This window comes from Psammomys obesus, unplaced genomic scaffold (genome assembly GCF_907164565.1).
Source record: "Psammomys obesus unplaced genomic scaffold, mPsaObe1.curated_primary_1811, whole genome shotgun sequence".
Taxonomy (NCBI): Eukaryota; Metazoa; Chordata; class Mammalia; order Rodentia; family Muridae; genus Psammomys; species Psammomys obesus.
In genome coordinates this window covers 1,596,859-1,617,626 of record NW_026596256.1, presented here as the reverse complement: position 1 = coordinate 1,617,626, position 20,768 = coordinate 1,596,859, and the positions used below count along the sequence as shown (strand labels likewise).

At 46.0% G+C, this 20,768-nt stretch overlaps 1 protein-coding gene across 1 annotated transcript; it reads right to left on the bottom strand.

Moving 5' to 3' along the window:
• Positions 1 to 809: 809 nt before the first annotated feature.
• On the bottom strand, positions 810 to 20,757 carry Noct (nocturnin). The gene is made up of 3 exons (XM_055596812.1): positions 20,562 to 20,757; positions 4,263 to 4,532; positions 810 to 2,792 (listed from the first exon to the last, which is right to left on the bottom strand). The coding sequence occupies exons 1-3, from the start codon at positions 20,740 to 20,742 to the stop codon at positions 1,957 to 1,959; spliced, it is 1,287 nt and encodes a 428-aa protein (XP_055452787.1). The 5' UTR covers positions 20,743 to 20,757; the 3' UTR covers positions 810 to 1,956.
• Positions 20,758 to 20,768: the final 11 nt, after the last annotated feature.

The following is a 20,768-nucleotide window of genomic DNA, read 5'->3' as shown; positions in this document are numbered from 1 at the left end:
GCACATATGAAATGCCTTCAGAATGATGGGCAAGGCCGGGGGTGGAGGCTCACACTAATCCTGGCATTGGAACACTGAGGCCAGGAGCACTGCTGTAAATTTGATGTCATCTTGGGCTACAAACAAGAGTGTATCAAAAATGGTGGAAGTTAAGGAAGGAGGATAAAGCAAACAGGCCAAAGAAAAGGGGTGGGATGCAAAGACATTACTAGTGGCTGAACCTCTGACAATGTAAATCTCTGTTGAACAACTATTTATTTTGGCTTTTAAAATGGGGTTTCAAATCCTAGGTTGTCCTTGAACTTGCTTTGTAGTTGACAATGACCATAAACTTCTGATCCTCCTACCTCCACTTTCCCAGGTGTACTAGCATGTCCTCCTGGTGATTATGTTTTTCTCTTCTGGTATTGGGGATAAACCTGGAGCCTTACACGATCTAGAAAAGTACTCCACCACTGAGCTACCCCCAGCTCCTAAATGGCCTTGAATTACTCCAAGTCTGATGGTTGTAACTTGACCGTGTTCCCCATAAACCAGCACCTGTTAAACCTGTGGGGAATTTAGAGGTGAAGCCAGGTGTAAAGTACTGTTGGTCCTTGGTGAGTATCTGTGTGTAGTACGAGGGGGAAGACTAACTTGACCACTATTATTACTTACTTGAGGACCTAGAAGGTAGGGGTAAGATACCCAGAAGCCTGAACGTATGGTTAACTTTCAAAATGAAAATTCACTGGGGAAATGGAGTGGGTGCCACCACATAATATTAAAAGATAAGTCCCAGATTAGTTTTTGATTAAAAAGACACGATGTTAAAAATTCTTCATAAGTCCATTTATTAATCTTAAATAATATTTAGAACTCATACATTAAGATATTTACCATTTTACCACCAGTAGGTTACTTTTATGAGAGAGACTTCAACAATTGGAAGAGAACTCCAGGTTACCTTTTTTACTCTTACATTCTTCCTAGAAATTTTGAAGCCAGTCATATGGCCATCTTTGGGATTTTTAGAGACAAGGTCTAAATATACAGCCCAAGTTGGCCTCCAAGACACAGGTTTTCTTGTCTCAGTCGAGTGTATGGCCTCAATAGGATTTCTAGAGTTCCCATCTCAGGAGGAATTCTCACTAACATTCTTAGCAACTGGTCCAGAACTGTTCCTAAAGCTACTTGTAAAAAGCACATTCCAAAATAAGTGACTGGTTACATGTATACCAAAGTCACCATAACAGAAAAAGTACAAATACTTAACAATGCCTAGTGAAAAAATAACAAAAAGCTAATGAATTTCAAGAAACAATGGATAAATTAGAGGCATAGCAAACAGCAAGAATTATTTGTGAAAAATGTACTTATGAAGTCACACATCCCTCAGGGCTAAACAGTTCTTCGTGTACATTTTATTAGATCACCAAATAAAAACCTCAAGGTTTAAGGAAATTATGCCTTTTCTTGCATGGTTCTAAAATGTCTGCAATGCTAATTAATCCACTTAATTTTACATGAAGATATAAAAAAATAATAAATATTGCCATGCATTTCTCACTGACATTTAAAAATCCCACAAATAAATAACTTGAAATGGTGTCTAGAAAACTTCCTACATCTTACTTTAATTCTGAAGGGCTCCTGGGTTTTTATAACACCCTCAACTAAAAAAACAAAAACAAAACAACAAAAACAAAAAACCTTCCAGGTAAGCCTATGCCATTAATGCCCCCTGATGGTGGAGGATGGTACACCAATGAAAAAATACAAGCCCGAACTCGAGTGCAAACATCTTTCTTTGCTGCAGGTTTTAACTGGAAAGGTTTGTGAACAAATTCTTTTCCAAGGGCATGCTGGAAATGATGGAAGTGGCAGAAACTAGGTGTTCTTCTCCAGGCAACTTCCTATCCTATTTGCTTCCCCAAACATCCCTGGTTAAGACTCTTGTGATTAAAATGATAGTGTTTATAAAAGTTCATCAGGCTCCTCATTAAAGCTGAAGTCACACACTAGTGACAGGTGGTCTGAAGGGTAATGGAAGGATGGAAGGCGGTTGGGCCCAATCTGCTCTTCGGTGAGTAGGTCCAGAGCAGACGTGACATTCAGAGCATGTTGGGAGTACCAGATGTAGTCCAGGGTGTGGCGACACTCCCCTGAGGTCCGGATCTTCCAGGTGGTGTACGGAGGCTCGGACTGTCCATCAGGACTAAGCAGCTTGTAGGCGCTGTTGAGGTTGAGGCTGGAGGAAGCAAAGTGTTTGTAGACCTCTTCGGTTGGCTCTGCGTTGAAGTCCCCACAGACTATCAGGGGGATCTTGGCTCCCTGCGTTATGTTCTGCAGGTTCTGGAGAAGGTCGCAGCCCTGAGCTGATCGGAACCGCTCCCAGCCAGTACGGGCTTTTAAATGGGTGACAGCAATGCAGAAATGTCGGCCAGATTCCTTGCATTCCAGGGTCTGTGCAATGGCCACCTGATTGGTTTTTAGGGTCATGGCAGTCAGCCTAATATTGGTGCTGTTGATGAGCTTGAATCGGCTTTGGAGAAAGAATAAGGCACAGCCATCTGGCCCATTGTTGTGTTCGACATCTAGACATGGTGACCAGGGCTTGGGAAAAAATGTGCCTTGATAGCCCAGTCTACTGAGGAGTGGTTGGAAGGTGTCAAAATAGTGGTCCACTTCTTGGAGGCACAATATATCTGGCTGGTAAGCCAAGATCTCTTCCAGAATAAGGCATTTCCTTTCTTCCCATTTGAGTGCTTCCACGGGGCATTGTACAAAGTTGTCTTTGCCCTCTCCAAGAGCTGAAAAGAAAAGCCAAGCATGTCAACGACTATAGACCCAAGACCTAAAAGAAATGTGCAGCCTGGTGTGGTGGTGCACACCTTTAATCTCAGTACCGGGAAGGCTGAGGCAAGCGCATCCACATGAGTTTGAGCTACGGGGCAGCTAAGGCTACATACTGAACTGCTGTCTAAAAAAAGAAAAGTAGGGGCTGGGGCATAGGAGTGTGGCCCACCCAGACAAAATAAGCTCATCTGCTGAAGCGAGCAGGAAGGTTTTACAGACACACACACACACAGACATATATATATATAAAACCTATTTCGTATAGCTGTAATTTAGGATATGAGACCTTTACTTTTAGGTTTAAGAGCAACTGTTCTCCAGAGTTTTGGGGTATAAAGTGTGTCAATTTAAATAAACACTAGTTTTACCACTGACTATAAAAAAAGCCATGTCAACTGATATAGGTAACATACATGCTATATATGTATCAAGGTGTCAGAATAAAAATGCTTTTTACAAGATTGGTGAGCGAGGCAGTACTGGCCCAAGCCTTCAATCCCAAAGGCAAAGGCAAAGGCAGGCGGTTCTCTGACTTTAAGGCCAGCTTGGTCTACAGACCTAGTCCTAAAGGCTGTCTCAAACAAACAAAAACAAAGCCCCAGAACACAAAAATGTATTATGTTCAACTATGGGGCAAGGGGAATATTTACATAAGTGTGGGTGCCTGCAGAGGCCAGAGGTGTTGGATCCCTTGGAGCCACCTGCTGTGGGTGCTCGGAATCAAACTCAGGTCCTCTGGACTCTTAACCACTGAGCCATTTCTTCAACCCCAAAGATGCCCTTTTACAATTCAACTACGAGATAAAAGTATTACTACATAAGAATGACTGATAAACCTAGTTTTTAATTCAGCAGGTACAGTAAAAGGGGCCCTTTTCTGTCACAAATATTTTTTAAATGTTACCTCGCCCCACCCAACCCCACAACAGGTTTTCTCTGTGCAATCCTGGCTGTCCTGGAACTCGCTCTGCAGACCAGGCTGGCCTCGAACTCAGAGATTCACTTGCCTCTGACTAAAGGTGTGTACCACTACCACCGGGCTGCTACAGTGATTTAAGTAGCTTTATTTAAGTGCTAGGATTCAGCCGGGCAGTGTCTGTGGTTTTAGGTAGAGTCAAGGGCTTACTCCACACAGTTGAAGTTGGCCTCAAACTCTGGCAGTCATCATGTCTCAGCCTTTTGAGTGCTAGGGTTACAGGCGCTTGTGGCTCACCAAGGCCAGCCACGGCTACTCAACTCCTGCTCTACAGTGTCCCTTCAGTGTGTCCCTATAAACCCTGTCAGGCTGCTGGCAACAGACTATCCCACCGAGTTGCCAAACAGAAACCTCTGTCTACCTACACAGCACAAAGGAGCCTGGGGAATGCCGGGAAGGGGAAAGCACAGCAGGCTTCACTGTGCAGGCAGCGCTGCGCCAGGCATACCTTGGGCGAGGATGTTCCACTGCATAACTCTAATGGGAGGGTGGCTGCTGGAGCAGTCTGTCCTCAGGTCGACAAAATCCCTTTGGTATCGGGGTGGCCGGGTGTGCAGAACAGCCCGGCATTCCTCCAGAAGTTCCTTCGGGTCAATGGGCTCCAGATGTTCTGGGTCAGCTGACACCAAATATTCCGGGTGCTGAGCGGCTGCGCTGCTGTTGAGGGTCTTGGCCAGAGCACTGTAGAGTCTGCTCGTGCCGTTTCCCATGGAACTCACTGCAGGAAAGAAGCACAACCGCATGGCAGCTGTCAGAGGGTCCGCTCTCCACACCGCCTCATGTGGAAGCTAAGCCATCTCTGGTGATAAGTAATGGAGTTTCTAATCTCCAGCCTCCTCCCAAGACAGGAAATGTAAGTATTTCTGTAAACTGATCTCTTACAAAACTACACTCTTTCATCTAACCTCAGTAACTTCTTCTTTGTCTCTACATACATACCCAGTCTTACACAAGCACCATTAACAAAGTAAATTTCTCCTAAGACGTTATCTTTGAACGGTTTTTGCACTAAGTGATGGTGGTGTGTGCTGGACACCTTTAAACCCAGGGGGGCCGAGGCAGGTGGATCTCTATGAGTGCAAGGCCAACCTGGTCTACACAGTGAGTTCCAGGACAGCCAGGGCTACACAGAGAAACCCTGTATGGAGAAAACATACAAGCAAACAAAAATAAATAAATTAATGAAAATTAAAAATAAAATGCAGGGCATAATTTGGGAATAGATGGGGAGGAGACACCTCAGTTCTGCTCAGTTTCCATGTAAGATCCTTCTTTTCCCAACCAGCTACATTTCCTAGAACCCTAGAGCGCGGGAAGAGGCGCAGGAAGCAGCCGTGCCTGGAAAGCAGTGGGCTTTGTGGTTTTCTACACTGCACCAGTTTCTGTTCTGCTTCCTGTGTGTGGTGGATGAAAATGGTCAGCTTCTAGCTGCTGCCCACGTGGCCACGCCTTGCTCCCTTCTAACGCTCCACAGGGGGTGGGGTGATGTAAGCATGTACATGGAGGCTAGAGGCCATTCATTAGCTCTCTTCCCCTTTTATCACTTTCTACCTTAGTCTTTAAAGACAGGCTCGCCAGGGAGCCCTTGGGCACCTAATCCCCAACTCCAATTTCTGGAGTGTGACTCCAGAAACAGAGCTTTGGCCAACTACCATGAGAAACTAAAGTGGTTATTTTTCTTGAAGTATCAAGGTCAACTGATATTCTTTATACAATGGCTACACTACCCAACCATGAATACAAGGAGGACAGAATGAAGAATGAAGAAAAGGCTGGCAGAATGGCTTGATGGGTAAAAGAACCCTCTTTTATTGTTTTTTTGAGATAGGGCTTCTCTGTGTAGCCTTGGCTGTCCTAGACTCGATTTGTAGACCAGGCTGGACTTGAACAAACGATTCCCCATGCCTTGGCCTCTGAGTGCTGGGATTATAGGTGTGTGCTACCACAGGTGGCTCTTTCAGGCCTAACAACCTAACTTTGATCCTCAGAATCCACATGGTGGGAGAAGAGGACTGAGTCCCAGAATAAGGGAATAAGACACCCTGTTCTCTGTGGGCACTTGCACACACATTCATGAAGGCAAATACCCATCTGCATAACAGAAAATAAAACCTTCACAAGAAAGGTTTTCTTGTGAAACACACACACACACACACACACACACACACACACACACACTTTTGTGGCACAGCAAAAGTTAGTTGGGCGGTTGAGGCAGGAGGACCCAGAGTTCTAGGTTTGCCTGGCTACAAAGTGAGCTTAGGGCCATCGTAGAAAACTCACAATAAAAACTAAACAGGCCCAAGGGGATGGTTCAGCTGCAGCGTTAGCTGGGCATGTGGGAGACACCCTTCCGAAAAGCCAGTGTGGTGCTTTGCACTAGGTAGCTCATGGGCAGAGGCAGAGCTCAGAGATAGCTCTGGCATGGGCGAGGTCCTGTACCCCATCACCACTACTGGAAGAGTGGGGTGAAAGTATGTTAATGGGCTGAGATGGGGTGAGGGGAAGCATATGAAAGCTAAAAATCTAGGAAGAGAAGCCCAGAGGAGGAGAAAAATGGGGAAATGATTTGTAAAGATGTTTCCCTGAGGATCAGAGGACCTGCACCCAGTGCTAATGGCGACTGAGGCTGAGGGAGCGCAGATCTAGAATTAGCAGCACAGGGAACTTTAGTGACAACAGGCAGTTCTTATTTTGGGTGGCAGTATGAGGGGAGGGGGGAATAAGAGAGAAGTTATTTTGAAAAAACTTTGCCTAAAAAGGAGAGAAATGTTCTTTCTAGTGTGAGCATTTTGTTTGAGGGGAAGATTTCTATTATACTATGTTCGTGAGTGGGGATGACTGAGTTAAATGTCAAAGAAGTATATTCTTTCTGGCTTCCGGTATGACAGCCTGAGGAAGCTTTTCAAACACTTTTCCCTCCCCAAGACACTAAAAACACTGACAAAATATGAAAGTTATTTTGATGCTCAACAAAGACAAAGAGCATACAATAAACTGAGCTTTTTTTATTCATGAAGTCTGCTGAGGTTCGGGTAAGGACAGTGGTGGACATTCTTACACAGGGCAGCAAAGCTAATTAAATAATTAAGTTCCCACACACAACTCGGTCCTGATGGCTTCACTGTGAATATTATTTCCATGTGTAGCTAACTATTCTGAAAGATGTCCTGGTAGGGCTTACAGATGTCAATTAAACATTGGCTTACTATACAGCCAGGAATTCCCACATCTAAGTATTCATTTCACTAAAAGTAATACTCATGTGTAAATACATACTTACTGCTAGCAACCACGATGCCCTTCAGCATGTGACCAGTTAAACAAGTGTAGGATATCCATAAAATAAGACATTATTAGGGAAAGGGGCATGAGCGGATTCCTTCTAAGAAGAATGATCTACGCATTCTCTAAGTGACAGGAGCTGGGTCCTACCATCGTTGGTGATTCCCCTGGGGAAACCACAGGAAAAGAAAGTCGAGTCTGCAGGAGTGGCGGCCTCTAGGGGCAGTCCAGGGAACTCCAGAAGAACAGTCTGCTGTAAGAGAATGGTGGGCACAAGGGCTGTGGTTTGAATGACAGTGGCATCCAAAGCCTCCTGTGTTTGAATACTTGGTCCCAGTTGGTAGAAACAGGAAGGACTGGCAGTTCAGCCTCACTGGAAGAGGCATGCCACTGGGACAGAGCTCTCAGGGTTCAAAAGCCCATTCCCGGTGTACCCTGTCTGTCTCTTAAGGTTTGGGAAGTGAGTGCTCGGCTGTTCAGCCATCGCCATCATGAAACTGGAAACCCAGCTAAACATACTCTTTATAAGTTGCTCACCAAGACAACAGAAAAAGGAACCAAGGAAATGGCTACGCATGTCAAAATCCACAGAAGTTCCATAAAGAATGCATTTGGTGGTTGGCGACTTCAAGCGTGTTTGGAACACAGAGGGATCTATCACAGTGTCTGACCAGCTCTCAGAAGACCCTTGGGAAAAAAGAGGTTGTTACCTCTGGAAAACAATGTTCAACAGGAAAGTCTAGGGAGTTAGAATGAGGAGCTGTGGTCACAGCCCTTTCTCAGAGGGCAGGACCTAGCAATCCCGGAACCACCGACCTATGAACAGGTAAAGAAAAGGGTAAGTGCGTGAAAGCAGGAGTTTCTGGCTAGAGGACACTCGAGGTAAAGGAAGAGAGACTGAAAGGGATGAGTACACAGCAGTGGGAATTCATGTGATGTATAAACGTGGATGCACCTAAAGGGGGTGTGTGCGCAGACATGCATTCCAGAGACACATGGCATGTAGCACTCGGGCAGCCATCTTAGTGTCTAATGCCATTCTCAAAGTCCAAGCAGCCAGGGTGTGGGGTATATAGTGATGGTCATCAGTTATGACTACTTGCTGCTCTTGGAAGAACCTGGGTTCAGTTCCCAGCATGCATTATGTTCACAACCATACCTCCAGTTCCTGGGGATCCGATACCCTCTGCTGACCCCCATGGGCAACCAGGTATCCATGTGGTGCACATACGACATAAAGGGAAAACACACACACACAAACAATCAACCAATCAAATGAAAACAAAACAAACAGAAACCAATCAAGTAACAGGGACTGGCAAGAAGGTTTAGTGCCAGTATCCACACCACACAGCTCACTCTTGCCTATAACTAGTTCTGACACCATCTTCTGGCCTCCTTGAGTACCTACACACAGACCTACATACAGATGCAAATACAAAGAATTAAAACTGACGAATGGAATCCAGGTTCTTTGGGAGAATGACTGGGGCAAAATAAGCAACTGAACCAAAAAGACAGGAACCAACTTTAAAGAGACACCAATGGCCAAAGCCTCTTGGTGGAATGGAATGCAATGTTAGCATACACAGCACTCAGGAGGCAGAGGCCTGGTCTACCCATAGTGAGTTTCAGAACAGCCAGGACTGCATAGAGACCACCTCAAAAACAAAACAAAACCAAAAAAAAAAAAACCCAAAAACCTACAATACATGCACATCGGGGCTAGAGAGAAGGCTTAGGGGATAAGATGGCTGCTCTTCCAGAGGACCGGAGTTCAGTTCCCAACACTCACATGGCAGCTCACACAACTGTCTGTAACTCCAGTTCCAGGGGATCTGAACACACAAACAGGCAGAATTCAATATATATACAATAAGAAAAATAAATCATTACACACAGCCACACCCCAAGGGGTAAAACAAACCTTGATGAAACAATATGGTAAATAAACAAATGGGTGGAAGCTAGTCATAATTTATAGACATTTCCAAGTGATTGGAGCAATTCAGTGGGAAGCTGAATTTGAATCAGGCAGCTTGGAGAGGAGTTCTGAGGCAGAACAGCTGAGTGAAACCAGCCAGCCTGAGTTCAGAAAGAACTAGAAAGTTTTATTCAGCAGTGAGTCTGACGCTGAAAGAATTCTTGGCCTTGGTTGGTAGGCAGAGGCTGGAAGCTGAAGCCTTCAAGGTCCCGGCTCGCAGAAGTTTAGATTGTACTGAAAAGCTAGAAGCTTCCGGGCCTGGGCCTAGGGATAGGTAGATGGTTTAAGCTCTGGGCTCGGCCCAAGCTTAAAGGGTAGGTACAGCTCAGGTCATCCCCATATCTGAGGAACCATACAGGGAACCAGCTGAGCCCGCTGCCTAATGAGTAACTCAGCAGCACCATTCCTTGTAAGAAGTAGCCATCTAAGTACACTAGTCTTCAAGCATGCATCCCTAGCCCTAAATGAAATACAATGGACAACTCCCAGAACCACAGACCAATGACTCCCCAGCTTGGCTCACTGTTTAATCACGAGGAGCTTCAAAAATACACCTGGGTGTTAGCCTAGTGCTCCTGACATCACCCAAGAGTGTGGACTAGCTTTGGAAAGCAGTGAAAACTCTTCACAGTACTCTAGCTTACAAGCAGGACTGAGATCTACCTAGCTGCAAAATCCTGAAGAAATCCTGACAGTTTCTATCTTCTCAATTAGCTAGAGGCAATCAATTTTACGAAGGTGGTTTTTAAACTACTGCCTGTCATTAGACAATTTGTGGCACAAGCCTCTTAATCCCAGAGCTCTGGAGGTAGAGGCAAGCAAGGAGGTAGAGTTTTAAGGCCAGCCTGGTCTACAAAGTCCAGGACAAGCCAAGGCTACACAGAAAATCCTCATCTCAAAAAACAAAAACCAAAAAACAAAGAACAACAACCAACAAAAACAATTTAATTTACTCTACCATCTACCAACATTTTACATTCTACACCTCATTTTTCTAAGTTCAGGATTATTATGAAGATAAAAAAATGACGCAGATCTAAGCATTGCCTAAAATTTTGTTTACATTTTGTCCTAGTTAGGGTTTCTATTGCTGTGACCAAAAAAGCAAGTTAGGGAGGAAAGGGCTTATTCATCCTACAATTCGAGATCATAGTCTATCGTTGGAGGGAGTCAGGGCAGGAAGCCAAGCAGGGCTGGCACCTGGAGGCAGGAGCTGGTGCAGAGGCCATGGAGGGGTGCTACTGGCTTGCTCAGCCTGCTTTCTTATAGGAACCCAGGACCATCAGCCTAAAGATGGCCCCACCCTCCGTGGGCTACTCCCTCCCAGCTGACCACTAATTGAGGAAATGCCTTACTGCGGGGTCTCATGGAGGCATTTCTTCAGCTGAGGCTCCTTCCTCTCTGATGATTCTAGCTTTTGGGGAATGGGAGGGTGGGGAGGCAGGATGGAATTCAAGGATATCTTTATGTATCATCTAATTATTCCTGAGAAGATATGGCACTCCCAGCAGTGACCCTAGGTTCAACAACAACCCATTTTGTATTCCGGGATATGCGCTCAAAGCCAACTTGAGTTGTCTCAAAATAAGTGGACATTCAGAAACAAATTTTGTTTGTTTGTTTCTGGAGACAGTATTTCTTTGTGTAGCCTTGGGTGTTCAGGAACTAGCTCTATAGAGAACAGGCTGGCCTCAAACTCACAGATCCTCCTGTCTCTCTCTGCCTCCCAAGTGCTAGAATTAAAGGCACGAAAACATTATTCTGCTAAAAGAATTAAATAAAGTTTGTATCACTGGGCACGTTAGTATATATTTATGATCCTAGTACTCAAGGCAGAGGCAAGATGATTGCTTCAAGTCCAAGGCCAACTTGGTCTTTACTGTTCCAGGCTAGCTAGGGTTATACAGCTAGACCCAGCCAACACCCCCCCTCCCCCATTAAACAATAAAAGACTCCATATGTGTAGCCTTTACCTAGACCGTTCTCTTCAGAGCTAGAGGCTTTGTAATCTGCAAGGCAAGGGCTGGACTGAGTTCAGCTCCTGGCTGGGGCTGTTTTTACATTCTTGGCTTGACATTTCTAATCACTGGAGGCAATCTCAACAGCTGAGACCCAAACTGACTGGTCCTATCTAGTTCCCAAGCAGTGCTGCAGCAACCAGAAGACACCTCTCCTCACCATGCTCCTCCAGTTATCCGGCAACAGCCCTTCACAGCCAACTATCCAGTCAGTGGATGTTTCTCAGTTTGAGCTTAGTATCTGCCAGCATGACCCAGCTAAAATAATAAACAAAATGCAGGACAACTAAAATTAAAAGAGCAGGTCAGAGCTGGGCACACACCTAGGGAGATCTGAAAGCTGATCAACCTGGGGCCTAAGGAAACTTGGAACAGTGAAGTACTCAACACATCAATGCTATGCTATGTGTGACAAGTAGCAGCCCAATGCTGCCATCTGCTGGCCAAGCCCTGAACTACCTCAAAAGGTTACGCTGGCTAACTGCATAGCTAGCTCATTTTCTCACTAGTTTACTGGAGTCGGTTCTTGAATAAACGTGGCCACCTGCAGGACAAGTAGGTGAAAGCTCACACAGAATAGCCACCGATGGAGGTCGACTATACTGCATATTTAGTATATTTTGAAGAAATCACATATTCAAACACCATGTCTATGCCCACACATTACGGGGTTTCACTGTAACAGCCCCGGGTCTCTTGGAATTCACTTTGTAGACCAGACTGGCCTCGTACTGAAATCCATCTGCCTCTGTCTCCTGAGTGCTGGGATGCACCACCACTGCCCGGCTCTGAGCTGCTCTTTTAATTTTAGTTGTCCTTGGATATTTGAACCATTTCTCCTTTCACATCCCAAATGCTGGGATTAGCAGTGTGTACTATCATGTTCTGGGTATGGGACAGCGATCATGAGGGCGGGGCCGGTACAGACAGTATGGTGTGTTAGAAAATGTTAACAGGGCTGGAGCCATATGGTGGTAGAGCATTTACCCATTATGGCAAAAACAAAAACAAAAACAAACAAACAAACAAAAAACCAACAAAAAAAACAAACTAGGAAAACTTTAATCAGCAAAGTACATGCTTTTTGGCAGGCTGCCTGCAGCTTTATTACTTGTAACCCTGAAGAATTTTGCTGTTAGCATCACTTTATTCACAAGGACACAGTTTCACAAGTGGTGAAGTGCTTGGAGCACAAGCAGGACGCAGGTTCAATCTCCAGCACTATGTTTAAGCAACCAACTGCAGCTCTGTACGGCTGTGAATAGACTTATCCAGCGTATCTGAACGACTGGCAGGTCTGTGAAGTTTCAAGAGCAGGCTATTAGCAGTATCAGATCACGTGTCCCCAGTACTCTTCCAGCAATCCCACAAGCCCCACTCCAGATGTGGATACTGATGTACAGAGGCTGCAGCTGGGGTCGTGGACTCTGGGTGCCGGCCCCGCCAGCAGCGCTCGCTGACTCCTGCAGGGAGCGGCTGGGCACACAAAGCAGCCCACAGTTTGTGCCAGGAATCACCAGAGGTCAAGTTTCAGCCCCTCCACCTGTCGACGTCACTGCCACTAAGGCGCACACACGAGTCCAGCACAAAGTGTACAAAGCCGTGTCATGACCCAAGTGGCATTTCCAGAGAGACCCAGTGAAGGTCACGACTCCCAATCTCACGGTCTAAAAATACAAACCCTAGACAGTGTCACAATCCACGGACAGCAGGCAGAAAGTCAGAGACTTGATGAGAAAGCCAGAGCATGTTCCAGAAAAGGCTGAGCCATATCTTCAGTCAGGACGGCCTCCTCATTTGAAAAGCTCTCCAAAGAAATCCTTTTACATACACTTCTACACTCTCAAAAAACAAACACAAAGAAAACTTACTTCCACATGTTTGGTGCCCAAATGCTATCAACTGGCCAACTGCTTCCCTAAGCTGAGTTCTAGAATGATGCTCTGATGAGAGAGAAAAGCACAGCTCCAACAGCCTGGTGGCAGCCCATCCCTGCATCAGTGCCCGAGATGCTTGAAAAAATGACCTGTTTTTGACAGCTGTGAAAGCCCAAAGGGATATTCTGCGGATAGCACAGAGTTTCTAGAACAGGCCCACAAACTATCATCCCATCTGCTGATACCTGGCCTTGTGCTGCTGCTAGTCAATGAAATAGCTTCACTTTCTTCTATATGATTAGTTGACAAAAATATCACCAGTAATATACCAGGACATGTTAAAAAACCATGAAATTCAAATTTCACTGTCCATAAAGTGTGTATTATATCCTGCCTGAAACTGTGGGGGTTAGACACGGGCCAGGAAGCCTCTAGCATTTACTAGGTGGCTCTTAGCAGGAAGTTTGCCATAACTTCTCTTAAAATGAAACTGTGGCTGGGAACGGGGGCTCACACCGTGAATCTCAGCAGCAACAGGGAGCCAGATGCAGGTGGACCTCTGTGAGTTCAAGGCCTCACAGAGGCTCACCTCTGTGAGCTCAAGTCTATCTAGTAAGTTCCTGGCCAGATATAGCCACATAGTAAGTAAGAGCTTATCTGTCTCTTCCCTGCTCCCCCGCATCCCCCAACAGTTTGCATATATAATGAAATCAACCAAGTTTTCTGTCACTTAAAAAACAAGATTTTTTTTGTTTGTTTTTCGAGACACTGTTCCTCTGTAGCTTTGTAGATTAGACTGGCCTCAACCTCAGAATCTGCCTTCCTCTGCCTCCCTGAGTGCTGGGATTAAAGGCCTGTGCCACCAGGCCTGGCTGAAGAAAACAAGCCTTTTGGGAGTGGTGGGAGCACATGGTCGTAATCACTTGGGAGGTTAAGCCAGGATGACAAGTTCAGTCTTTCCTACATACTGAGTTTGACTGAAGTCAACCTAAGCTACGGGGTAAATTCCACTGGGCTATTCAAAGAGACCTGTCACAGACAATAAAAGGCAACTAAAGGAAAACTCAGTCATAGGGCCTGTTGGTTCTAGATCAAGTTAGCAAAATGAAACATGTTTATTAACTGTCCTTCCTAAGATCTCTCAAGAAGAAAGCACTACATTCCAAAAAACTGCCGGCCGGCTGGAGAGCTGTCTCAGTGAAAAGCGCTCCCCGCTCTTGCAGAGGACCTGGGTTGGGATCCTAGCACACAGGTCTTAACTCACAGGCATCTAACTCCAGTTCCAGAGGATCTGACGCCTTCTTCTGACTTCCCAGGGTACCAGGCACACATATATATGTACATATCTATGGGCAAACATTCACACATACAAATAAACCTAAAAAAAAATTAATAACTTAGAATAAATTAACCAGAAAGCCAGAAGCTATGCCATCAATAAGCCAAATTCTTGGCACCCATATTGGGCTTCTCCCAACTCCTTGTAACCCCAGCTCCATGAGATCCATGAATATTCCATATGACCTTCCCAGGAACCTACACACGTGCACAGAGACACACAAATGAGGGACCAAACAACATATTAAGAGATTTCAAACAGCTGCATTAGTTTTGGCCTGCCCTTCTCATTGCTTGCATCAGCATCAGCTTTGGCTCTAGAAAGAAAGTGGGCATGCAGCGTAGGCCCTAAGAGATGCCTGCCCTCAACGTGAGGCAGCCCGGATCAGGGTGGTCTATGACATGCGTGTTCACCTAGATCTTCCTCGTTTAAGACAGGACCAGGCAGGCCTCATACTTGAAATCTTCTGGCATGAGCCTCGAGGGCTGGCACTGCAAGCTCGTGCCGTGTTGCTCACTTGAATTTACCGGTACCTCTGAGCAGGGGCATGGCCGGCTATGCTGGAGAGCACAGAAGGCAGCCTTCCTTGCCTTTGGCCGAGAGAGCAGTCTCCACTACAGAGGCCTAACTGCCATCTCCCAGATCCCCGTCCCAATTAGAGCCAGGCAGCGCTGGCCTTTAAAAAACGAGGTGTAGGAGGGGCAGATTAAGAAGGGGGACACAGAGACTGACAACAATGCCCTAGGACTAAGGGACTTCCTAGACCGAGACTCAGTTGAGACTCAGTTGTCGCTGGTACTGGGGACTGAATGAGGAGCTCCACACCAAGTTACATTCCCTGACTACTCTCTTTTTTACTTATGCCTCCCAGGCTGGCCGCAAACTTAGTGAAAATGAACACGCTCTTCCTCCTGTCATGAACTACCATACTACACATTTCTCCAGTGCACAGATCTTACCATCTAATACCAAGCTCTCATGCGGGGTGGTGGGGGTGGCGGCACACACCTTTAATCCCAGAGGCGGGGAGGGGGATCTCTGTGAGTTCAAGGTCAGCCTGGTCTGCACAGTGAGTCTTGCCTACATCTGACATGCTGAGTGTTGCCAATGTTCCTTGCCACCATGTAGTTTTCTTCCCTTTACAGGAAAGCTGTTTTCCCTATTATAGAACCTAACAAATCTAAGGGTTGGGGCCATGGCTCGATGCCTCAGAACTTGTCTAGCATGTATGTGAAAAAAAGTTCCCTGGTCAATCCTTAGCACAGCAAAACCCAAAGATCACCAATCAGGACAAAATAAATCCTAAAAAGGTAGTCAGATGGTTTCAGCACAGGGATAAATACCCAGGGGGGATGATTCTAAGCACTTCCTGAAGTATGGTAACCACTAGTTAAGTAGCCACAGAGGCCCAGTAAACTCTGATGAGTCAAGAGTAACTACGAACATGTGGCTGTCAGTCTCCCCTCTTCCTCCTTTTTCCAAGACACCAGGACACTGCCTTACTTATCCTTCAGGTAAAGTCCATTCTCCCAGAATCCTCTCCATGGGTCCCTGAGCTTCTAAGCAGCAGTTGGGGCTAGCCCAGCAGTTAAAAGTACTTGCTGCTCTTCCCCAGGGCCTACGGGGTGGATTATAACCACCCAGTAGCTCTGGTTCCAGGGAATCTAATCCCTTCTAACCGCCTCAGGCACAAGGCATGCACATGGTGCAGACATATACAACCCCTCCCCCACGCAAAACACCCATACACATAAAATAAAATTAGGGGGGAAAGAGGAGCACCTTCGGAAAGGCAGGGTTAAGCTCATAAATTAGTCCCAACCCTGGCACAAGTACTGGGGGCACTTGCTGGACAGTATTTATCAGGATTCTCTTGAAATCAAATCTGGAAATTTGCACTTGATACTGGGAAGTACATTTTTAGGACTCTGTTCTCCTCTCCTACCACCTCGCCCTTCTTCCAGTGTGCTCTCTCTTTCACTCCTTCAAAGTTTCCCCCTAATCAACCTGTTCATACTGATTGTTCTGTAATTAGCATACTGATTCCTGCTGTAATTCGCATAGGGAACAGTATAATACTTGGTTAAGGATGCTGCTGAATGATGTTTGTGGACAGAGCATCATCAGTTGATGTGTGCTTTTAGATGCCATCTGGCATTAAGACATAGCAAGCAAGGTTAAAGGATTTGCAAACATCCATGCGTTGATTTTAATTCCAGAGCCATGGTTACTGACCTAACCATGGCCCCAGTCCCCCTCTGCCTTTATTTAAACTGTTAACATTGAATACTACAGGAAATTGATATCTTAGTTCTCCATAAAGAAAAGCATTTACTCCTTGGAAGCTTGGTAATTACAAGCTTTCCCATTGCTTCTTTCTCATAAACAGCTTACTCACATAGTTAAGGGGCCTACTAAATAAAGCTGCCTTTTCAGCTGAGCTGGTATTTGCCTTTAAAATTGTACCAAGAAGAAAAACACCACGTTCCAGTGGTGGGGAACAGCACTCCAGCCAACTCTTCATTAACTGAGGAGGAGGATCTGGGGACGAGCATTTCCAAGCCCACAGTAGAATCTCCGCATCTCGGCAGCGAAGTAACTGTGGCAACTGCTGCCTCTTACTGTGGGCTGCAGCTTTGCTGTAGAGAGAGGCTGAGCTCACTCCCCAGGTTCCCTCTGAGCCCTGACAATACAGTATGGGATAACTGCAAGGCTGAGCTCATCCTCTAAGTACGGCAAGATGCAGGTTAGATTATGAATGTCTTGGCACCTACACCCTCACAGAAGAGGTGGAGGGCCTTTCAGCTCCTCCGAGAACCTTTGAACAAGTCTGGGGCATTTAGGGGACAATCTGCTAGCTCGGCCTACTGGCCCAAGCCTACAACCCTTGTGTTCTGTAGTAAAGGCAGTAAAGAACCAGTTTGAGGTTATTGATAGCCACAGAAGAAAGTTTAGGACCAGCCTGGGCAACAGAAGACCCTTTCTGTAAGGAAGAAAAAACAAAACAAAACCTGGTCAACACAAGCAAGGATGTAGGTTTCAACGCTTAGGAAGAAAAGGGAAGTAGAGACAGCTCAGCAGTCAAGAGTAGCGCAACCACTGCCACCTCCAGCCAAGAGCTGATGCCCTCTGCTGGCCTCCAGAGGTACTACCACACAAGTGGCATAAGAAGCCCATAAAATTTAAAAACTGAATCATTATTTTAAAAGTGAGAAGAAATAAAGGCAATTTGGGGTCTTGTTATTTCTCTTTAGTACTATGGACTCTAGGTACTACCATTCAATTTCAATTTAACAAATTCAATAATCCAAGTTTTTCAACAAATCAAATGTTTCTGAGATACTCTGGAAAATAACAGCCCACTCCGCAAAATGCTGCTTCTCTGCTCTTCTATAATGTTGTATGTCCTATTTTCCTTTTCTTTTTGCTGCTTCTCCTCAACAAATGCTTCACTTTCAACTCTAACCAATTTCCTCTCTTTTTAAAAAGATTTATTTATCAGGTAGTGTTCTGCCTGCATATACACCTGCAAGCCAGAAGAGGGCACCAGATCTTTATAGTGTTGTGAGCCACCATGTGGGTGCTGGGAATTGAACTCAGGGCCTCTGGAAGAGCAGCCAGTGCTCTTAACCTGAGTCACTTCTCTGCCCCCATATTACCTCTGTGTGTGTGTGTGTGTGTGTGTCTGTGTGAAACTTCACTTCTACCTTGTGACACTACAAATGTAACTATGAGACTAAAAGGTGCATCATTTAATTAAACAGACCTTTGTGAAAACCCTCTTCCCCTAAAAACACAGTACTATAGCAACGCTCCCTGCACCCCAGGCTGACCTTGAATTGAAGAACTGCTCCAGGCTAGGCCACACCTTAATCCCAGCCCTTGGGTACAAGAGTTCCAGGACAGCAAGAGCTACATGGAGACAGTCTCAGAGTTTAGGAGCAGTCTGCTCTCCCAGAGGTCCCGAGTTCAATTCCCATCAGCCACATGGTGGCTCATAACATCTATCCTGGGATCTGGCGCCCTCTTCTGCCTGCAGGCGTACACTCCTTTGTTGTGTCCCTGAGCAGGCACATGTGCACGCCACAGAACACCTTGGAGGGGTTAGTCCTCTGTTGAGGTGATCCCTGGACTTGAACGTACGCCTTCAGATTTAGTGACAAGCATCTTTTACCATCTGCGCCATCTCCTCGGCCCCAATCTCACCTCTTACTGGAAAGTAAGCTCTTTTGAACAACCTAAAGCTTAGTATCTTCAATATTATACAGAATCTTGTGTAAGATCTTGAATGAATGAGCAATGAATCAATGACTGTATCCTCACCCTACAGCTACAAGAAACAGGAAAGTTGCCTACAGCCTCTACTGTCTAAAATAGGCAGTATAGACCTGCAATTTCTTTGTTGCTAGAGATTGAATTTAGGGCCTGGTGCATGTTAAAGCCCACACTCTACCACTTTCATACCCCTACCCCATGTTTTCCCATAAAACCAAGGGGTCTCACAAAAAGAAATGCATTAGCCAGTCCATGGCGGTGCACACCTTTCTCTGCACACAGATCTGACCATCCTCAACAGAGTGAGTTCCAGGATGGCCAGGACTACACAAAGAAACCCTATCTTGAAAAAAAAACAACGACGACAAAAAAAAAAAAAAAAAAAAAAAAAAAGAACAAAACCAAAAAGAAATGCATGGGGACGTAAGTGAGATGCTCGCATCGCAGACTACTGCCTCCTTTACCACAGCGGCTGTCCTTCATCTGTATCACTCGCTACCTGTAGTCACAGGTGTGCTCAACCACAAATCCAGTTTGTGAAGGAGTTGGAGGGGGATTTAAAATGAGCTGGTACCAGACGCCCTTTCCACCCTCAAACCTAACAACGTTGCTCCTAAAAACAACCAACAGGAAAGCAACAAAAATCAGTTATCGATGACATCCATCCCAAGTTATTTCACAGGGTACCAGATTTCTAGACCCATGGATTTTCAAAAGTTCACCATTTCTTTGTGCTTACTGTTGTGTTTTGAGGTAGGCTTTGTGTAGTCCTGGCTGTCCTAGAACTCACTCTGTAGACCAGGATGGCCTCAAAATCTGCCTTTGGAGTGCTGGGATTAAAGACATGAGTCACCACCACCCACCATCAAAAAGTTCACTCACAACAGACCCTCCAGGTAATTGGGAGTGTGTGTGGGGGGGGACTTCAAATCTTGATCCTCCTGCCTTGACTTCCTGTGTATACCTATGCCGTCATACCCTTTTAGACACATTAATTAAAAAAAGAAAAATAGCACAGTCTGAATGTCTGCCAATAGTGTGATTATGGTTTAAGGTTTTGGCTTCATTCACATTCAGAAGATAACTTGTTAAAGCCTTTAATCTCAGCACTCTTGGTAGACTGAGGCAGGAGGGTTATCTGTAAATCTGAGCCTAGTCCAGAGCCATGTCTTGAAAAACCATTCAGCAAAAGAAAGCCGCAGTGTGCCTATATTTTCTAGCGTAAAACCTGTCCTTAAATTAATTCAAAACTCTACCAAAATGTACTCTGGTAATATAACCTACTTTGAGGTAATAACCAGATTACACTTTCTAGATAAGTATTATGATATAACTGCCAGTTTTAAAGTAGAGCCTGCAAGAAATAATTGGTATATTTGAGGGAGAAACTACCCATTTAAAAACCATACTTAATTTGTATGTAGTTTGTGACCTCCGAAGTCTGTCTTTAGGCAGAAAGGCGACGCTCAATGCACAAGATGATGTAGAGAGCTGACTCTGGATGAAAAGCTGATTTACAAGCTCTTCACCCAGGGCTTTAAGAACCGAAGTGGAACCTTCACCCCCATCCAAAAAATAAATAAATAAATAAATAAATAAATAAATAGATGCATAGACGTGAAGGACAGTCAACATGTGCTATTACTAACAGGTCTTAAAGGCCCTGCAAAGCCACGATCATGTCATTTTTAGGTCCCCCCCCACCTCTAAAAGATGTCCATGAGCAACCTGCAAACCAACCGCCCTACACCCGGGGGTTTAAAACGAAAACAAAACGCGTGATGAGCTGGGGTCCCTGCGGCCTCGGGGCCTCCAGGTAGCTGAGACACAAATGCGGAGAGCGAGCTCCCCCCACCCCCCCCCACCCCGTGAGCGGCGTCCGCTCCCTCCGCGGCGAGGCGAGGGAGGACCGCAGCGGGGAGGGAGGCCAGCGGCCCGCGGCGCCCATTCATTCCGCGCCCTCACTCACCTGCGCGGGGACGCGACCTCGCGGGGCCCAAGGCCGCCGCCTGCAGTCGCGGGGACGCGGAGCGGGGTCCGAGCCCCGGCGGGGCGGGCGCGCGGCGCGGGCCGGGCGCGAGCGAGCGGCGCAGGCCGGGGGCGTCCCTGAGCAGCAGGGCCGAGCAGAGCCGCCGCGGGCTCTGATACATGCCGGGCGCCGCCGCGCTCACGAGCC

Bases quoted from the DNA above. Each gene is read 5' to 3' on its own strand.
- Noct (XM_055596812.1), bottom strand. From the start codon at position 20,742: ATGTATCAGAGCCCGCGGCGGCTCTGCTCGGCCCTGCTGCTCAGGGAC. The intron at 4,533-20,561 runs GTGAGTGAGGGC...TCTTTCCTGCAG, and splicing joins GAGGTCGCGTCCCCGCGCAG to TGAGTTCCATGGGAAACGGC. The intron at 2,793-4,262 runs GTATGCCTGGCG...TTTTCTTTTCAG, and splicing joins GTGGAACATCCTCGCCCAAG to CTCTTGGAGAGGGCAAAGAC.